The sequence below is a fragment of the Falco naumanni genome, chromosome 7, assembly GCF_017639655.2.
Source record: "Falco naumanni isolate bFalNau1 chromosome 7, bFalNau1.pat, whole genome shotgun sequence".
Classification (NCBI taxonomy): domain Eukaryota; kingdom Metazoa; phylum Chordata; class Aves; order Falconiformes; family Falconidae; genus Falco; species Falco naumanni.
The window spans coordinates 59,670,690-59,692,100 of NC_054060.1; the positions used below are offsets into that span (position 1 = coordinate 59,670,690).

The 21,411-nt window shown below is 36.8% G+C and overlaps 1 protein-coding gene across 9 annotated transcripts in view; it reads right to left on the minus strand.

Annotated features, from left to right (window-relative positions):
• The window catches only part of HECTD1 (HECT domain E3 ubiquitin protein ligase 1), a 64,606-nt gene that overhangs the window by 39,075 nt on the left and 4,120 nt on the right, over positions 1-21,411 (minus strand). For 6 of the 9 annotated variants that reach the window (XM_040601184.1, XM_040601180.1, XM_040601183.1 and 3 more), the window contains exons 3-9: positions 6,986-7,220; positions 5,848-6,075; positions 2,159-2,440; positions 1,631-1,919; positions 1,232-1,308; positions 1,042-1,140; positions 597-711 (exon numbers count right to left, since the gene is read on the minus strand). In XM_040601184.1, coding sequence (XP_040457118.1) covers positions 597-711; positions 1,042-1,140; positions 1,232-1,308; positions 1,631-1,919; positions 2,159-2,440; positions 5,848-6,075; positions 6,986-7,220 — 1,325 coding nt within the window. The remainder of the gene's footprint in view (positions 1-596; positions 712-1,041; positions 1,141-1,231; positions 1,309-1,630; positions 1,920-2,158; positions 2,441-5,847; positions 6,076-6,985; positions 7,221-21,411) is intronic. The other 3 variants (XM_040601187.1, XM_040601182.1, XM_040601181.1) reach the window with 1 other exon arrangement.

Consider the following 21,411-nt stretch of genomic DNA (forward strand, 5'->3'; position numbering starts at 1 on the left):
AACAAACAAATAAAAACCTCCTTCAGATAAACCTAAGAGTTTTCTTTACTAACACCTAAGTACCTGAAAGGGAATATGCATCCCTAAAAATAAGAAACTTACACGTGCAAGACTTCCTGAAGAAAACCATTTGATAATAAGCAACACCAAAGACCGGTCACAGGAGAAGCTCAAGAGTCCTTAAAGTGAACTAAATATGAACACATAACAACCTGTGGCTCCAGCACTACAAAAGTCTCACGAGCAGGTGAAGTGCAGTTCCCACGTAGAAAGAAAGGATGCCAAAGAAGCTACTAAAGCTGAAGCTGACACCCTCTGAACCCACAGCAAAATCCCAGTCTAGTCCCATTCCACAGCTAAAGAGCAGGACAACTGGCACTGCCTGTGCCCAGCCCCCAGTTTCTTCAGTAATCCCCGTCCCCTAAGAATATCCTAAATATTAAGATTTTTGCATGTACTTTGCAGGTGAAGGAAGGCTGGTCACAAAATGTATTATTTTTCTTAAATGAATCTTGATATAGTAAAAATCTAATAAATTAGTTAACATATCTGAGCATTTCTACTAAGAAGGGCATGGAACTAAGAACCGCACTCACCTGGAGACTGAAGAATAGCTACTACTTCACTATGCCCCCTTTCGCGAGCTTTGTCTAAAGGAGTTTTCCCATCTTCATCTCTCAAGTCAGGGTTTGCACCATGTCGTAAGAGAGTCTGAGAACATTTTAAATGTGAAATAAACATTAAGATTCCTTCTTCCAATGTAGTAAACATGTTTTTCATATATCTTTTCTACACTTCTCTCATGCTTCTAAGCAAAGTTAGAACATCACGTTGCTTTTTATATCTGGAGAGCCAACATAAAACTACTTCTATTCATATTACTGCCCTATCATAATGAAAAATTTTCATTGTGATAGACACTGTGAAAACCTTGTAAATATATGACACTACAAGTATTAAACATATTGCGTCAAAGACATTTTGTACAGAATAAGGGAAAATCTCAGCATGTAAGGCTTTAAGTATCAGTTTAAATCATACCTTTGCTACCTGAGGTCTTCCAAAACATGCTGCATAATGTAATGAGGATGACCTCTGACCTCTGTTAACATCAGCACCCCTTTCACAGAGAAATTCTACCTGTTAAACAAGAAAAAGGAAACTAGGTCTTTTTCATCTCTTTCTTTACATAAATAACCTAAGTTTTTAAGATTCTATACAACTAACTTACCATTTCCTGAGTTCCAAAAGCTGAGGCCCAGTTTAAAAGAGTTTGTCCTACATCATCCATAAAATTTACTTCAAAAGCTGAAAGATAAAATTAAATTAAGTAGTTAAAGCTCCCAGAATCATAAATTAAACTTCAGCAATGTTCTTTAAATAAATGGCAGGTCTTAAGAAATATGAAGCATAATCAACAATTCTAGGGAAGCATTTATGCCCTTAATTGCAATAAAAAAAAGGAAAGTAGCAGCATAGAAATTACTACTAACCAGATCTGTTGTGTATTTAACAAAGTGAACTCATATATAAAAATTTGCAAAGTACTACCTAAGCATTTGTTATGACACTGTAGATTACAAAACAAAAAAAGATTTATCTATCTCATTTTCAGAGTATTTCTGCTTACCTCCTGTGTCAATAGCATCTATTAGTGCATCAGTATCCTTACTGCGGATGCAATCTATCAGCTGCCGATGAGAACGTTCCCCAGAACTATCCAGTCTTCGCAATCCTGGGATTCTGCCTGTAGATCCAGCACTGGATTTTGGCAGGGCTTTTCTCCCTTCGAACAGTAGCACCAAAAGAAGATCTACTAACCGCATGGTATCCAGTACACATCTCTCATCACCCTGCAACGCACTTTCTATAGAATCTGGAAGTTCAGATCTTAGGAGATCCTGGAAATAATTAAAAGTCTGAACAATAAAAAATATACAGGGCTTTAGAAAATACTATCAGAATTGGGTTTCATGTCCATATGAAATGTTTCCTTTTTTCCCCTCCTTATAAATAACCTATATATGTGTGTGTATGTATGTATATAAAATCTGTACATCTATATATAAAATAGCAACACAAATCTTGCATATATTAAAGTACATGAAGGGAGAAACCCTATGAGAACAAAAAGCTGTAGCGTAAAAGGATTTCTTACGTGTGTCACTACTGGAGAGCCTCTACACAGGGTTGACAACAGGCTTACAATAGTTGACACCTGATTACTTAATTTAGAGTCTGCAGCTGTAGATGGTGCTCCAGTGCTACTCCGCCCAGGTTTGCAAGCTGAAGATGGTCCTGATGCTGTCCCACCAGCAGCTGCCATGCGAGATAACAACTCCTCAGTTAATCCATGCTTAGCTAACGGGGCTGGGTCAACTCCACGCCGTGTGAATCTGTCAGCTAATGAAGCAAAGCATCTCAGAGCTCCATCTGAAACCTAAGAAAGAAGTACACGAGAAATGATCAAAAATCTGTTACAAAATAAGAAGATCCTAAGGGGGTAGTGATAAGAATACAAGGCCCATCGAAGAAGCTGATTTCCCTGGGTTCCCTTCAGTGAATGTGAATGGAGGAGACAAACTTTTTTTTTTAAGCCACAAACTTGGAGCTGGAACCCATCAGTGGCCTGAACTGCTCACTGAAGGATTGTATTATTGTTGGGTTCCTCCGTTCTTCCCCCCTTCTCTCTGTTGATGATATACAGAAATCAAGGAAATGATTTTTCTTTGTCTCAAGGTCAGTACTGTGAGCATCTCCTTAACTACATGAGCAAAACCCCACATCAATCTAGAACAACACATTTAACAACCAAATTAATAGACGTTGGAAGCACATTTTTAAAAGTTTTTCGTTACAGATGTTGTTCTTAAAGAAAACTATTTATAATCCCCACTAGCAATTGTCCGTTCTGACAACACAGTTTGGAGAAAAAAAAAAAAAAAAAAGACAACAAAACAAACCCACAGCTTGGTATTGAAATATGGAATGCTTAAACTTCTGGTTGTTCTGATGCTAGAAACTGTTAAAGCAATCTTCTAATAATAAAACTTAAAAACCCACACAAAAACCAAAGCACCACGAAAACACACTATGAGCTTTTACTTCCAAACATTTACTGTATTTCAGATCTGTTTCTCAAAGAGCAACGAAGACAAAAAATTCTTTACAGTTTTACCTTCCGTAAGTATAGAATATAATATAATTATAACAGAATATTTTGTAATTCATAGTTAACACTACGTTAATATTACAATGTTATATTTATTTGGTGCTTTCTATTAAAAGAAATGCTTTCAAAGAAGCCATTAGCTAAGGCACCAACTCAGAACTCCTGAAGTATTAAACTGACAGTGAAGTTTGGTAGTTAAAGTTGTATTTAAAGGTCTACATACTTCTCTTAAGTAAAAGAATTTGTTCAACCGGACCAAGCCTAAATATAGGACAAATTGGGAAAAGCAGATTTTACCTTTAGATAACCCAGATTGTCCACTGACCACCTGACCCAGGAATACACGAGCATTTTTGTGACAATAAAATTTTAACTTCCAAATTTAGGTTTCTCACAAAAAAAAAACCCAAAACAAACCAGCAACAGTGACACTGTGGAAACAAGGCTTATTGATGACCCTCTTAATCTGGCAAAACAGTACTGCTGGCCAACCGCCCAGGAAAGGATCTGGCTTCTTTTCATGTCAGTATTGAAAAGAAAGGGAGGTTTTGCCTTTAACGTCTCTTTCATTACACATTAAAAGCTTCTCCATCTTTCAAATCAAGAGGCTCGCACAGGCATATGACAACAAGCTGCTTACGGCACATTTGCCATCATAGATGTGCAGCAGCAAACCAAACTGATGTCAAGAAATAATTTTACAAAAATCAACCACAAATCAAAACCCCAACGGTATCTATTATTTACCAACCTCTAAATTATTACAGTTCTTACTCCCTAAAATGTCATAAACTTCTGGTGTAGCCCATTTTCAAAATGATTGTCAGCTATCACATAGCATAGGCTTAAAAATAGCTACTCATCAACACACAGAACAAGATTAGAGTATCAGCCACACTTCATGAAGTTAACAATCTTAAATCTCCATTAAGTTTGCAAGGACTTGAAAAACAAAATTTCTCCTGAATACATGCAAAGCATGCTAAACTTCTGGCATCATCCCTGCATGCCAAGCATTCTGATTTATCAGTATTCTTTTGCAAGGGATATTTTCTTTAACTTGTAATGGTCACTGCTCACGTCCTTTGGTATTTTGCTCCAGGTCTTTGACAGCTCAATGGATAAACAATTCTGCCAATCTTAATGTAATCCATATATATTTTATGGGTATTTACCAGAACAGCTCTGTCAGAAATACACAAGAAAGGTTCAGTTTATTTAACGTACCGCATTAGCGGCATCAGTTTACAAAGCAAGAAAGAGTACTGTGGAAAGTATTTACATTGCTTCTCACAAACTGCAAGTTTAGTAGAAAGGTTAAAAAAGCAACTTTATAAATAAGCTGCTCCTGGGGCTACATTCATATGGCCTGAACTCTTTCCTCAAGTGATGTTACTAACTGGCAGCCCACACAAAAAGCGACTGAATCCAACGATGAGGATGAGGGGGAAACAACAGAACTTTACAAAGGAAGTTACTGGGCAAATCTGTAACACACATCAACTTTCACTGTAAATCCTGAGGTTTGTTTCACAGAAAACAGGTATCTCAAGGAAACAGTACAGATTTACTTATTTTCATCTGGGTTGCTCCAATCTTAAGCACACTTATCTTAAAGCTAAACTGCTAAAAGATTAGGTTAATTTGAGCTCTCATGCAGATTCCCAACAGCCATTCAGATCCCCAATTGCTTTTTTCAAACACATTATAAATTGTGAAACAGTTAAAATACTACAGATTTAGTCTAAATTCAGGATTAGCTTGCCTGAGATGATCAGTGCATTAATAAAGTTATGTAATGTCTAAAAAGCATGGTAGCTTGTACTGAAATGGTTAGTGTGACAGTCCCCTGCCAAGTGGGTCTTCCAAAAAGATCTAAAAATATATTTAAAACAATTTAGCTCACAGGCAAGAAGGCAAGAAGATTTAGTCTCCCAAGTACGATGTGCTTAATAAACCAGGCTCAGAGGGTAAGAAATGTAGAGAAAAGAATGAGGACAGAGGTAGGGGTGAAACCGTGACTGAGTATGATATGGCCAAGAAGCCTGGCCAGACTACAGCAAGAATTTGGCTAAATAGCTATTGTGAAGCTTTAGCGTAACATTCACGCAAGGATTCTACCAGTAGGAAGAAAATTCCTCTAGGATTCATTTCTCTAGATTTTACAAGGACTACTTCATCTCCACTTAATAAAACTGCAATAAAGTGGTGTTGCATTATAGCAGTACCACTTCAGCTGGCTTCCAATGTAATATTTTAGCATTGATTACGGATGGTTTTATTGCTTCTCTTAGTTTGGCAAAAGAAAAACAAACCAAATTGATTTTTGTCTCTTATTTACACTCAATTTAATAGTGACTGTGGTGCAGTCATAGAACAATATTTACTTCAGAAAGTATTTCGAAATGCACTGATAAGTTACAGGATACTTTCCAGTAAAGTTTTCAGAGGTTAAATAAGATCATATTCACACAATAGTTCTTGGAGTCAAAACACTAAGCAGTATTTTTATCCTTGTCATGACAACTGTAAAAGGAAACTATCATAATATCCAAATATAACAACTACTACGTAAACCATATAATTGTGGAGGCTATATAAAAATACCTAGCCATTCATTTATTAAACATAACAGACACTCAATTCACAGCATATTGAGACAACTATTACATTACCTGATGGTCTTCGTGTTTTAATAAACTGGACAGTGATTCCACACAAATCTCTAATGAAGAATCCTGAGGCTCCATTTTGCCACAGAGTCTGGATACTACAGCCATAGCTGAATGCAAAGTATCTTTATGAACAAGGTGTCCACTGTCACGAATGAACGTCAGAACACAATTCAACCCTCCAGCTTCAAATACAGCTCCCGACTCACGCGTACAGATTAATTCTAGCACCTATGACAACATAAAATTTAATTAGAATGAAGTAAACATAAAAAGTCAGTTATTTGTTTATATCCATCTACAGCATTGGTTAAGAAAATGAAACTACAAAACAAAAACCCCAAACTCCTCAACACCCAGAAAGGGCCACAGCCTCCAGCAATCTAGTAGTTACAGTGTTCTTCAAAAATACACAAGCAAATACAAGAACATTTCCCAACAGCATGGTCTTAACAGGTGTTCATGAGAGATGGCTAGATAACAGCATCTCTTCCTGGGATAATTAAGCCTTTGGATAACCCACAACCAAAAGCGTTACACTTCCAAGAGCACTGTTACTCCAGTGCTTCAGTGTAGTGCTTTTGAGTAGACTAAAACTAGTAAATAGGAAATACATGCATAGAGTCTGATGCCATGGTAATCAAGGACTCTATATGCTATCACATGCCATGAGTTATGCTTTAAACAGGAAGTTTTAAAGGTCTTGTAAATTTTTCTGAAAACTTCACATAGGTGCAGAGGAGCTGTGTCTAGTGCTACTGAAGAGACAGCAGACAATTGTTCTACAGCAGGTAATGTAACTGTATGTGGAGCAATTCTTCGTTCCCTTTTTAGCGTAAAATTAGCCCTTAGCATTCTAACCATGTGAGATGAACAGGAAAACTTTCTTCTGTTTTTTTTTGTTTCTTTTTCTATGTGTTGTTTTTTGTTTGTTTGTTTTTTAAAGGTATCTCAGCTTTGAAGAGCACCAGACTGACAGTCAAGATAAGCAGCATTGCTGGCAGGTACACTTCTATCATACTCTGTGTTTTCACTTCACATTTTAATAAACTAAATAGGATTAGAATATGAGGAAGCTTTTCATAACAGCAAATTTTTTACCTCCTTCTTAAAAACAGAAGGTTCTGTTAAAAACACGTACCTTCACACACTGCTCAGCCAAATCTCTGCTTGTTCTGTTGTTAAGTTCAACAACTACTAAACGATTACAAAGTGCCTTGATAGCTCCATCCACTCCCACAATCCTACGGGTGCATTCGGCTGATACATCCAGATAATATGTTATGGCACGAGCTGTTACTTCTAATACATTGTCTGGAGCACTTTCATCAAGAAAAATTTTGCACAGTGCTGGTAAAAAAGTTCGAGGAGGGCATCTGCAGGAAAAAAAAAACACAACACAACAACACATTACTAAGTTGTGCAAGTTTCTCTACATCACCTAATTTCGTACAGTTTCACATTAACAGATTAAGGCTTTTCATGATTTACTCTATTGGTTTATAGTTGGTTCAGAGTATTCATTTAGAATGCTAGGATGCAGGCATCTCATACACTCCCCAAAATTCAAATCAGTTATCTGAAAAGATGCTGTATTAAAGGAGGAAACCAGCAGAAAAAACCCTATTCTTGGAATTTTACAATCATACAGGAAAAATTTATCCTCTTGGGAAATCATTTCAGGAATTAACCTCACATCACTAAATGAAATCTATTTTTTCTTAACAGAGCTTCAAGGTTCATGATGATAAATAGCTACATAATCATGAAACAGTGGTTTTGATACAAAGACTAAAGGTTTGGGTTTTGTCACACAATTTAATTCTCTGAGTGGTCATTCTTCCTTATGTTATATTCTCACTTGTCTTTTTATCCTGTTTTACCTTACTCCATTCTTTTTCCCCCAACCACACTGAGAATATATTTATATTCATTTTGCTTGCTTCTATTGCATTTTTTCCTCATATTCATGCCTTGGTAGCCTTTGGCTCTCCTCTTTATTGTTAGCCTCATTTCCATATGCAAGGACAGTCAAGAACACTCCCACAACTTCAACACAAAATAAGCAAGCTGCAACAGTCCTCCTATCCCTCTGACCTAACAGTATACAAACTAAAATGTTTGGTCCTAAAGATGCTTTTCACTCTGTGGTTAAGACCGATTTGGATCAAAAGTTCTAAACCATGGAGCTATACTTTCAGATAATTTATCTTCCAATAGCATACTTACTTAGCAATAAATAACAATGATTGCTCACCACAGTGGTAGAGTACTTCCAAGGTGGCGTTGGGGAATTAAAGGAAGGGGATGTATGCTGTGACAGTAGTCAAAAAACCTGGATACCTCATCCCCAGATGCAGGAGATCAGACTAAATCTACAGGAAGCAAATATTGCAACTTTTCCTTAAACTCGGCTTTTGGCCTGCAAAAGAAGGCCTAAAACTTTTTTAAAGCCAAAAAAGAACAAAAGTAATAGCATGCTTTTTGTTCTGGAAGACTCATTTATGAATCACTCCGTGGAATAACCCAGAGGTCATTCAGTACCCCATCTGGTATGCACAGTGACTCATACAAAGGCACCAAATCCTGGGACAGCAAAATGCCAATAGTTTCCTTGAAGATCTAGCCACGCTTTATGAAGTAATTATATTTATTTGTCAGTCATTATTATTTACTACCCAATGATCCTTAATGACATATTTAGTAGTTATATTGGCCTATCCAGCCTATACTGTCTGTTAAGTCTTTAAAAATTTGCTGTTGAACTCCACTTTTTAAGACAAGTTAACACAGTAACTCTGCATTTAAAATACATTATCCTCTTGAAAAAGAAGCCTGAAATGTGTACTCGTTGTTAGAGGACTACCATACAATGACATAACAAGCGTTTCATGACACAAGATTCAGAGCAAACAGTGCTACCTGTTCAAGTGTTTTGCTGTTGGATCTTTTACACTGCATTTTATGCAACAGCAGACAGATCACTAAAACATTACTATGAACAGTTTTCTTCAAGCATTATATTGCAAAAGACTACCAATAAAGACAAATCCTAAAAAAAAATAAATATCCAAAACCATACACATATAACTAAGTGGAAGGTAAGCAACTCCACTATCTCCACTGTAATTCTAGCAAGTAGTAGTAAACATTTTTCTTAGATTTCCAAAGACAGCAGCAGAAAAAACCCTCTAGATTTTTGCAGGGAGTTAAAAGCAACACTTGGCAAATCTAACATTAAAATGTTTCCTATGATTTAACAGTTTATAAAAAGACATAGTACAAATGGCACTTGGCTGTATTTTCTGAAAATATAAATTTAAAAATTTGTAAGAAACCCATTCCTGTCCTTAAAACACCTGTCCACAAGAGCCAATCACCCAGCAGATACAGCAAAAATATAAATTTACTAAGAGCCTATTATTTATATTGAATCCTTTGTCAGCACATAAACGCCAGTGCACAGTATCAGCAACACTCTTCTTACACTAGCACAGCTCACTGGCAAAGCTTAAGGGTTTGGTTTTTTTCTAAAACGACTTTTTGGCAGAGCCTCTAGCTACATTAGTCAGAGACCATACTTTTTCAATTAGGAGGCAAATAACAACCTCCACTTGCTGTCAGGACATTTGTTTTCTAACTTAGAGGAATGATTTCCAGTCCTCCAATAAGGAAACTAAGTTGTATCATAAGGTTTCAGGAAGAACCTGTAGATATGTCACACACAACCTGTGGGAACTGCCCAGTTCTCAAAATAGAAAGCAACCCAGACTTCGACTAATTTTCTCGACTATGGTAAGGCACATTGAATTCCTATAAAAGCAGCAATAATAACTTCACTTGTTCTGAAAAAATTAAACTATTCATCCTTTCTGAAAATAGCAGCTGATCTAATTTTAATAAAGAACTTTCACAGAAAATTCTTTGAAGCTACTTCAACCTCCAAGCTCTATGTACTTGATGCTTGTTTCTTTTTAACAGTTTGGATTCTGTTTTTTTATTTTGGTTTCAGGGGTTCTTGGGATTTTTTGGAGGGTTTTTTGTAGCATTGTTGGATATTCCTAGTAACCAGGAAGTAGAGAACTAGACCACACCACGTAGAAAAGGCAGCAGAAACATTTTATAAAGGTTTATTAAAAGACAATAATGAAGACTAAAGAGAAAAAAAAAGGAGGAAAAAAGGTCATACTGCAGCTCGAAGTGCTTTCTCCTCCTTTTTCCTGCAGTAAATCAAGAAACAACACACATGAAATCACAGGCTTGAAAGTAAAACAGAACAAAACACACCAGCTTTGTGGCACAAGATTTTATGGACTACCCACTCCAGTACATACTAATTTACTGCAAACTATGCATCTGCGATGTGTATTATCTTTAATATTTTTTTCTTTTAAAAAGTTAATTCATTGTATTTCAATGCAGAACTCATTCAATAATTTCAAACAATTGCCTGTTACCTAACAATGAAGAAAGTCTAGCCTTCTAATCGAATGCCCTGGTCCAACTATAAACTAATCTAACAAACCATATAATCAATGTGTAACAGAAAAATGCATAGTAAAAAAGGTGAAAACCAGTATGGTGTATGAAGAAGTATCAGCCAAAGTGATGCATATAAAGATAACTTAAAGCTTGATTGTTATTACAGTACACACAGATTTAGAAGTGATAGAAGTGTAAACTTCATTTTTCTCAGCCATTGTTGGGGGGGGGGTGGGGGGTGGCGGGGGGGGGGGGCGGGCCACAGATCAAACCAGACTTTTTCCTTAAGTCTCCAAAACAGAAAATGAGCTGCTGCTTCTTACTGTAGCACACTGTGTTGTCAAGATAACACCAATGACACCACTGTGTCATCTTCCCCCTCATGCTTCTCCTAACTCAAACAATTTGGTTCAAGTTCTACACAGTAATACAAATTAAGTTGCTACCCCTAAAATCACAGCAGGTAATAAAATGCATACGAAGTGACAAGTATTTCTGAGGAAAGCAAAACAGACAAACCTGGATTCTATCAGCCCTGAGTCTCTAAAAAAAAAGTACTTTTATTATTGTTTTACAAACACTGCCTTAACAATCTATTATATACAGCTACTATTTTTTCAAAGAGGTCATAGCTGGCAAGAAGTCCAACTCATGCCCCAAACAATGATAGTAACGTTGATATTGACTTTGAAAATAAAGCCATCAGTTACATACTCAGATACAAGAGAGACATTTAGCCAAAGCAGTCCACAACACACCAGTTTGCCTAGACAGGACCTCTACGCTATCTTGCGCATTGCTCTGTAGTATTATTTCAGGCCAACACATTGCTGTACCTCATTCTAAGCAGCACACCCTGCAAGCTTAAAATACCACTTTATTGCAGTCTTGTGATCATTAGACACATTAGTTCAAGACAGAGCCCTGTTCATTAGTAGCTCTGAACCTCTCCCTGCATTGTCTTCTATCCAGAAAAGTGCCTATTAATATTTAGCACCTCCTTCTCCTCATCTGTTGCCCGTGACATAGAAGTCATTAGTATTTGTCATACTGGGGCATCCAAGGGCTCTTGTGACAGATCAGGACCTCCCTGTAGTACCAGGGCAAACCAACAGATTCCATCCTAGAAAACCTGAAGTATCATTGTACAATAGGACAGATACAGACAAAAGAATGCAAACATATCATCCCACACTATTACATCTCACCTTGATATGTCAGCAGTTTTAACAACTGCTATTTACTGTTCAGCATATTGCATCGTTACATTGGGTTTCCTTATTCCAATTCCTCACAGCTTTTTAAAGGATGTTACTACTAGTTTACTGTCAGCTAACCCATTACCAGCATTTACTGCTATTTTAATAGAGAGGTTCTAGGGAAGGCAATTTGTTATTCTGGCTCCTCCAAAAGCTATCGAAGGACTGAATTGCACTGCTTTCATTAAAACCCACAATTGCCACCCAAACTGCTGTTCTGAACACGTGTGCAAAATGATCAGGTAAGAATGACGCTCTACTTTGCTTTACTTGGAGCAGCAATATTCAGAACAAGAGGAAGATATACAACCTACACATGAAGTGCTACTTCTACTGAAGGTAGCAAAAAAAACCTTTGACCTTGGTTCTGTAATAATTACAGATATATTCTTTGCAAAAATATTTAGTCCAGGCATTAGAAGATTTGGTAGAATCAAAAGCAGCAGCTGAATAAAGGGAGAGCAAATTTACTACACAACTAGATAAGCCACATGGACTGCTGACAGTTTTCTAAAGGGATTAACACACTTACGGAACATCCTCAATACAAAGCAACAAAACCAAACAAAAGTCAATATTCTGTAGTAAAACATCACTGTATTTATTTCATAGTGAACACTACAAACTAGTGTTCTAGTAGACAAAAGATGGTTAGTTACAAAGGAACTCTTGAAAGATGCACACAGATTACATTCATAAGCAGGCACATGCCATAGAGACAAATTCAGATTCTTTTTGCCTACTGGAGTACACTCAGACCTTGGCAGTCACCGAAGCTCCTGCTAGCAAGGGAACAGAACAGTTCTGTCATTCAACAGTCTAGATCAATGGTTGAGCCTGTAATAGCAGAGAAGGGCACACCAACACATCCCCAGTGCTCCAGCTACAGTCTTCTCCCACAGGCAGCTAGAATAATTACAGCATAAAATTGTACAGCTGTCATTCTGAAGAACTTCAGTCATTATGCTGCAGATAACTTTTCTATCAATAGCTGTGTCACAAACAGAAGCACACAGGTCAGCTTTATAGAGATCACCCTCTAATCCCCAAATCCGCACTAAGCTATTACATGGGTCTCTCATGGTTGAAACTCTCAGCATCTGCTCTACGTGTCTCAGGGACAAGAACATGCATGTGTGAGTAGTGTCCGAGAAGGAACTGGAAGGGTTAGATGGCAACACCAGCACGCGATGGAAGATGGGATCAAGACTGTCATCGCCATATAGCAAGTGTCCAAAGTATGCCCCTCCCTTCTGTCACACAGCCCCACTGTAGATTTCTCTGTGCTAGCATGTGACCCCTAAAAAAAGGGAAAGTTTTGCCCTTACTCAGTGGATGGTCTTTACACCTCAAAACTGTGCAAATGGGCTTTCGGAGTAATCCTTGAGTTTTCACTCAATCCAATCCTGAGCAAAGTCACCTTGTTACTAAAGTGTAAGCAAAGGCAGCACAGGGAAGAGAAATCCACTGCTCACCTGGAAGCAATTCTAGCAACCAGGTTCTGAGAAGAGCACTTTCTAAAGACCAGCCTCTCTTTTTAATAAAGCACCAGGTAAGCAAATACAATCAATACTGGTAGGAACCAAGGAATGAGTCAGACAAGCCATGTTACATATGTGTCACTATTACAACTTGATTCCAAGCTAAATCTCAACTGACTTTCTTAAGCAGGCCAAAATTGATCAAAGAAACCTAAAACTGTCTCAAATACTTGCTGTAGGTTAGGTCCCATCAGTAATATAGACCCAAATACTGTGCCAACTAAGGCTATGCTCAGAACTAAAATGTACTTTGACAGGTAGTGAAGCGAAGCATTTCAGGAGTGTCTGTACCACAGTGGCTGCACGCTGGACTCACCTTTTGAAAACCATCTACGTGAGAAAAACAAGGCTGCCAAAATTTCCTGGGACAGCAGGGAGACTGAGGGCAGAACGATGGCTCTGAACAAACTGATGTGACAGGACAGCAACTGCTGTCCAGCTTTTAGTATGTTTCCATCTACTGACAGACAATGCTTTTGATTTCCAAGAGAAAACACCACCAATAAACCTTTCATCACTGCAGGCTTCAACTCCCACTGAGGGAAAAAAAAGCGAAGTGCATAATTTCTAAACTTAAAACATCCCAATATCAAAACCAGTTTCACCATGTTGCTTTTACCTAGACCATGTATTAACTAAAAGTAGTAATGTACCTCAGAAAAAAAGAAATTGTGACAAAAAAAAAATTGCTTTATCCTCAAAGCTGGTGATGGGAGGGGAGAACCGTTCACAATGACCTATCTGCAGTGGAATGAACAAAAAGATAATGGTGAATTTGTGCTAATAGAGAAAAATATATCTATTTTTTAATGTTTTTTCTTCTTTCAAATTAGAAACTAATGGCCAATAGGCGTTAATAGCTACCTCCAAAGTTTAGGTTTCTATTTAGGCACCTGTCCTACTGAATATGAAAATTAAAGAACAATCTTTTTAGGTTTTCATTTCTAAGAAGCTATATTAACATCATATCGGGCACTTTCTCAAGTACTTTAGAAGACTATTCAGAAGAGTGATTAGGGACCGACTCAGTGAGTTAATGAGGTTACTCTGCAACCAATGCTACAAGCTCTTGCTGATAATACTGTAAGTCTCTCTGGATGTCTACCCAACTTCATTCCTGTACTCCTAGGATAAGAGCTTCTGCTACTTATCATCTTGCAAGTCTTCCGCTTGCCATGTCTCAAAGGTCTCGCTGGAAGACAGGTTTGTAAATAACAATTTTTTAAAAGTCTGAAATAAGTACTATCCACTATCAATATTTACCCTTCATATTCTAATCAATTCAGATTAGTGCAGTAGAGCATTCTCTGCTCCCTGTACTAACAGCAAGAGAAGAACTAAACCACATTAAAAAAAAAAAAATCAATGATTCTGCACAACTTCTATTAAAAAACATATTCATGCTTTCCGTGTTAAAAAGAGTTTATTAGATTGTAAAGACCATGATATGCAAATTCTTTAATATACAGTCTTCCTTTGCAGAAAATGTAATTGATCTAAAAACATTTGCCAAATATCACAATTGAATTGACAAGGTGTCAGGAAAGGCTAAGGGAATTTATTAATATATTGCTACAGCACTTACAGCATTATAATCAGCACATGCCATATACTGACACACTTCTGAATCCTTTCCTACCCCCCCCCCCCCATCTCATCCCCTCTTTAGGAACAGGAGTGTCCATAGGGATGTAGAATTCTTAAATAGCAACAGCAATAAGCTCCTGCCAGTGCTAAGCCCTTAAACTCAAATGAAGTGACTCAGCCAATTTTACAGCTTGAAGTAAAAATAAAAAAGTAAAAGGAAGTAAAAACAGGCACTGTAAACCCATTTCTGTACTTACATTTCATATGTCAAATGCACTTCAAAGCCTTAGCTAAAACAGCAATAACGGTAAAGCCTACTGTTGTGTTCAAACAAAACCCAAAAGAAGGAAAAAAAAAAAGACAACCCCACTTCATCCCCCAAATGGTTAACGCAACTACTGCTGGCATGAGGGTGTGTTACTCAGTTCCAGAGTAACCGCTGGATGCAGTTGACACAGGGCCCCTGGCATGTGACACAGCCCTGGCTTCAGGCCCCTGCTCCAAGACATGTGACTTGTGGCAGAAACCCAAGCTCATCTGCCTGCCAGCACTTGTGCTGGATCTTTAATTCATATCATCTGCTAAGACCAGTTAAAAGTGGGAAAACAGGGAATTATATGTGCCTACACTATTTAATAATTATTCAATATATAATAATTTTATATAACTAGAATCGAAAATATTGAAACCTCATTAGTAAGGTTTTTTGAGGAAAAATTTACCAGTTAAATATTTACAACAACATGTCATGCAACTGTAAAGTTTCAAAGAACAGATACCCTGCAGAACTGATTTGTTCTTAAAGCAACAGCAATTCCAACTTACTTTTGGGTAACTAATGTTCTTCCTTTCTACAGTCTCTACTCTTCTGTGGGTGGAGATCTCAGACTTTCCCCTATTGTTTCTTTTGCTGAAATACCATTTTGTTTCCACATATAAACCAAAAACATCAGCAGAGTAATCAAGATCATCCACATGAGAATTGCCCACACCCCTGCACTGCCTTTATGCATTCTTTTGGAGCCACTTCCAAAACATTGTACACTGTTTTCTTACAATCCTGTTACAGAACAAATAAAGGCCAAACCACATCCACTTATACGTAAGACTTTAGAAATACCACACTCTATCTTAAAGGTACGAGGAAGAAGCAACTAAAAATGAACTGCTAATTTAGGAACCTTTACAATTATAAAATATTAAAAAGTTTTACAACTCTGAATCTCTACTCAACTGCAATCATAGCTCACGCCAACAAAATAAAGGTAGAGAATAAACAACTCCATCCTTTATCTGTTCCAGCAGAAACTGCATTATTAGAAAAAGAAATTAATTTAGAAATCAGATTTGACATTTAGCAGCACTTTCAAAGTTCCTTTTACTTAAATAAAGGACAGACAGCTGAACCCTCTTCTGAGAGTTCACTATTAAGAGAGAACACATCATTTGAGTATTCAACCACACATACAATAAATATCAGTTGTGTAAAATGAAAGCAAAAGCGCACAAGAAACAGCTTCTGCAGAATAGGTAATTTCTCCATTCTAAATAAATTATGGTTAGCTCTGCTCTTCAATTTACAAAGGATGTGCTGGGATGCCTTCTTCATTTTTCAGTATCTTATAAAAGATATGTCATGCCTCAGGGTAGTAATTCTACATATGTTTGTTCCGTCTCCAGGATTTTGTAAATATTTTGCAGAAACTTGGTCCATGATAGCTAAATAAATTGAAGAACTTGAAACTACAGATATTTCTGCCTATGATTTCCATTAGTAGCAACCTCAAGTGTGCAAACATAATGATTTGAGCACGTATTAAGTTTGTTAAAGTTTCAAAATGAAATAAGCAATTATAACAAAAGCATGGTTTTGTGAGATTACCTAAATACAAACATCTCCCCAGTAGCTTCGGCTGGATTTCCAGGTGCTCAAAAAGAGAACCAACTTAAACAAGAAAACTTCCACTTCCCCATTACCAATCTACCGAACATCTACACTGTCTATGCCTCTTATATAGCCTCTTCGTAAGAGGCCAATATTTAAAATAATTTGACTAGCACAGTTATTCAAGAAAGGAAGCCTGCCTGTTATTTGAAATTCCTGTAACATCTATTTTATTGCTCTCACCCAGTCTATAAGGAGATGGAATCTTGCAAAAGGTCATTAACTCGCTGCCTTAAAATTCTGCACCTATCTTTTGCCTAGTACTTGCAAGAATCCCTTCAATTTTATCTCACACACAAAACCCTGAACAGATCAAAGGCTACTTGATGATACTCTACTGGAAAAAAAAAATGGAAAAAACCAACATGCAGACTAGTAGATAGTGACAAAGAGTGTGATGAGTTACACAGAACTGTCTGGACTACTCAGAGGCATAGGCTCATTTAAACAAAATGTGTTTTAACACACACAAATGCCAAGTTACAGATCTTAGTCTATGTAATACATCAAGCCATATACAAGAAGCATGCAATCATATCTTGGAAAGCAACTCTGAGGATAAATAACTAAAACCACACTTCCTGCACAATGTTTTGGAAACATCTAACTAAATTTGGGATGTATAACTAAGAGTAAGTTATGCTACTATAAACAGCATGGATGAAGGCAAACTGGAAAATATTTCCGAAAAACTCTGAAACTGAAGAACTGGAGATGGGGAGGAAGATCAAGAGCTGATCCTTGTGTGGAAGTACGTTCACAGCAAAAGCAGTATTGACTTTTAATCCAATAAGAAAGGCTGGACTGACCACCCACCACAAAATGTGGCAGTCCAGCCAATTCATATGGAAAAGGACAAGCAAATTTCAAGACGACAACTAGGCAGCAGACTAAATAGCAAAACCGGGTAAAATTAGGCAGGATGCCCTATTGGAGGCATTAGTTATTATGCTTGTATCAAACAAGACCTCAATTCAGTAACAACAGAGTAAAATACGAGGGCCTACGACAGAAGAGAAGATGTTAATTTAGATGACCTAATCTTCCCTTCCGGTCTTTGCAACCATTAGGATTCTCAAAATGACCAGACAAGGCTAATTAATCTCCATAATACCCGTGACAATGAGGCCATAATTCCAATTTTACAAAGAGCAACCAGAAAGACGTGTTAAAACTCTTACCACTGCAAAACCACTACCCAACAACAAAAAATAACCTTAACAATCAGAAATAGTTCTAAACATTATGTTGTAACAGCACACACCCTTACTTCCATCTCATAAAAGCTCTCTATACGACGCTGAAGACCCTACTATACTGGAGTGCACAGACTCAATAACTTCAGTGCTGGCATTTCTCTGCTGCCACACTCTCCGACCTCATTTAAAAGACAAAAAATGTCTTTTAAATCACATGAGTCTTGCCATTGTAAAGCTTTCAAAATTTCATTTATTGAGACGTCTGTATTAGTCCAAACCAATAATTCATTAAGAACGTATGCTTTGCATGGTTAATAATAACGAAAACTCTAGTCTATTGTTGACAGCAATACTCACCCTAGTTTACTCATGGCTGCACTCCAGCACAAAACTGTAATAATGGCCTGACTTCTCCTCCTCCCCCTCCCCCCTTAAAATAACAAAACAAGCAAATCTGTAGGCCACACAACATGAAATCACCTTGATACCAACAGAGCTGCCCTCTCAGCCGGTCAGTTTTACCACAATTGTCAGATCTGTTACATGGTGCTTTACCACTGTCTGAATTACAAAGATGATTTTAAAGCCAGCCCAAACTTTAAAAACAGGCCTGAAAAACACCACTTCAGATTCCCATCCCTACCTCTAGAATAAAAACTGTTTTTCTATATATATCCAAGTTTGATTTATTGGAGTAATACAATCCTGATAAATACAAGAGCCTGTAGTTTTAAACAATCAGGTGGAGATAAAGTTAAACTGCTCCACATTATCCTACCATGGTCTCACTAGCTCACATCAACACAATCCCTGGTTCATCAGAGTTATCTTCTTACACTTGTTATGACATATTAGCGAGTACAAGGTAAAGATATACCTTTTCCCTAGTAAATATATCCTTAGGAAAGTACAAGCTTTAATTAAAATAAATCTGATTTTAAAAAAAAATATAAACTGAAAGAGTTTCTATTTTACACATTAGCACCCTAAACTCCAATCCTTTATATAATTTTGGGGTTTATTTGTCGAATAAGCTGGTAACTCTTGATAATTCTATGCTGATCAAATCTGTTAATGCTAAATACACAGAGGCGACTTAGGGCACCACCAATGGGGAAGATATACTTTATCTTTCTGAGCATTAGTAAAGCCTATTTCATTTGTTCAGCACAGACATGATTTTACTCAGGTTTTACTTTACTTGTAATACTACTGCCTTGTAGAACAAATTTTCTTTGTAATAGTGAAAAATAATTAAATAACACCTTCCTTGCTAAACACTTTTACTCTGGCAGATAGGGAATGAAAATAGCAACACAAAACCCAGATTTGAGGAGTTTTCATTTATTTCAGCGTAAGTAAACAATCAGACAGGGCAAAAAAAAGATAAATTGAAACACCTATGTGGAAAAGGGCTATATTGAAACAAACAATCTCTACATTGTCTTTGAAATTACCTGTAACAATCTAAACACTGAAAATATGATTTCAATTATGTTTATATAAAAGGCTTACTTAAAAATCCTGTTAAAGCTGACTTAATAGCACACACAGTTTAACTAAAATTTGGGACCAATACTTATAATCGCGAGTTTAAGTGGTTTACTCCAAGTCAACTGCTTAATAGAACCATTTCTATTTACTCATTAAGTTTCTGTAATTTAAGCTACTGGCTTTTGCTGCTGGTAAAATGTTAGCCATTCTTCATGCTATGTGACTAACAGTGTCTGTGACTCATTATCACCAGAAGATGAATATGCTGCTGATTTTTGTAATGCTAACATGAGTAACACTAAAAATAATCAGTTATAATATGTAAATCTGGGGAGAAGTAAAGAAACGTCAATTATTTGGCACCACTACCTGTTACCGGCTACATACCCCGCAATCTGTTGTGGTATCGTTAGAACTTTGCCAGAAGGCTACAAAATACACCACCATACATTTGTACCTACTTCCGTTTTTCTAATTTCATCTGAAACACTTGTTTCGTTTCAACATCCATTATTCTTGTATGGAAACAAATTAATAGCTTTAAAATACACTATTTCCTTCAGAATATATCTGTGAAGTAACCCTACCCCTTTACTGCAAAACCAAGTACAACATTTTGCATCTATCATTTCAATACCTTTTTTTTCTCCTCCAAGTTTGTGATCTTTTTTTGTTAAGTAAGACTGTGCATTACCCTTAACTACCTAAGAAATCAGTCTGGAAACAGTGTTGCGCTATTCACCCATAGCATTCGAGTTAGTATTTTTCATAGCTTTATTTCATAGCTTTGCCAGTCCTCACCATATGCAGCTTTTAAACACTAGATGTACTTCACTAAAATGATTTTCTTCTTAGCTTATATAACAGCAAACAATTTCTTACATAAAAGTGGACTAATACTTAATATTTAGTCACTGATCCCTAAAACACATCACATTTCATTCTCCAAGAAATTGACTGTTTTAAGATTCCACCTTCTAGTCGCTGAATTCCACAGATGAAAAGTTTTCTTACAAGTTTTCTTAGTCAACATAATTACTAGCAATAAACAATTCCAAGATCAGCATACAAAAAAATTTGGGACTGTTCTTCTTGCTTAATAGAAAAAAAAAAAATTGTGAGGTCTAGAGGCTGGTTTTCTTACCAACAGAAAAATATGTCCACGTTATAAATCAGGCATACACTGAAACCATTTTCAAAATTAGTTCCTGAAAAATGTGTTTAGCAACCCTTCTGTCACACAGTAAATCTCCTATTCAGACCAGCAATAATTCCTTTAAAAACATTCCTGAAAAGCAACTTTAAAATATTATCAAGGATTATTTTAGTTATACTTTCTCAGCACATTACAGCTTTGGCTACTTGAACTGTCATTTGGAAAGATTTTAAAAATACTTCAAGACATCACCTATTTCTTACAGAGAGTTTCAAAATAAAGTCACCTTGAGATGCAGGCTGCGATACCACAGGCACCCAAGACAATCCCCTGAGAAGGTCTCCTATACAGAAGCGTGTATACCTTTCCCTGCTTCCCCTGTATTTCCAGTTACACAGTTCCACCTCCGGTGCTCATCAGACGCTTCTATGATCTGCTTGTAATTCATTGTAACAGCAGAAAACGAGCCATCTTCTTTAGTGGGTTTAAATAGTAGCTTGCTTTTTTAGTAAACTAGAAAGCCCTGACACTGGCATGAAACAAGAAAATGGTTGGGTGAAATAAACACACTAAGTGAAAAATGGGAAGCAGCAGCTCTCCCTTTAGAAGGTAATGACCTACCATGTCCGCTCACCAAATACCATGGAACCATATCTTTAGTATACTCATGCTGACAATCAAAAATAGCAGTTTTAACTTTACTGTACAATCACTTCAACAGGCAGGGAACCTTGATAACTTTTTCCCAATTTACAGTTTATTCTCTTCTGTTTAAGGGAAGCTTACAACATTGGAGATCAACAACTTAGAAGGCCAGTAAAATTAAATCATACCAAGGCTGAAAACAAAAGTTAAAATGCCAAATGGTATTTTAATGTTTCTTCTTTCAGACATAAGAACTTAT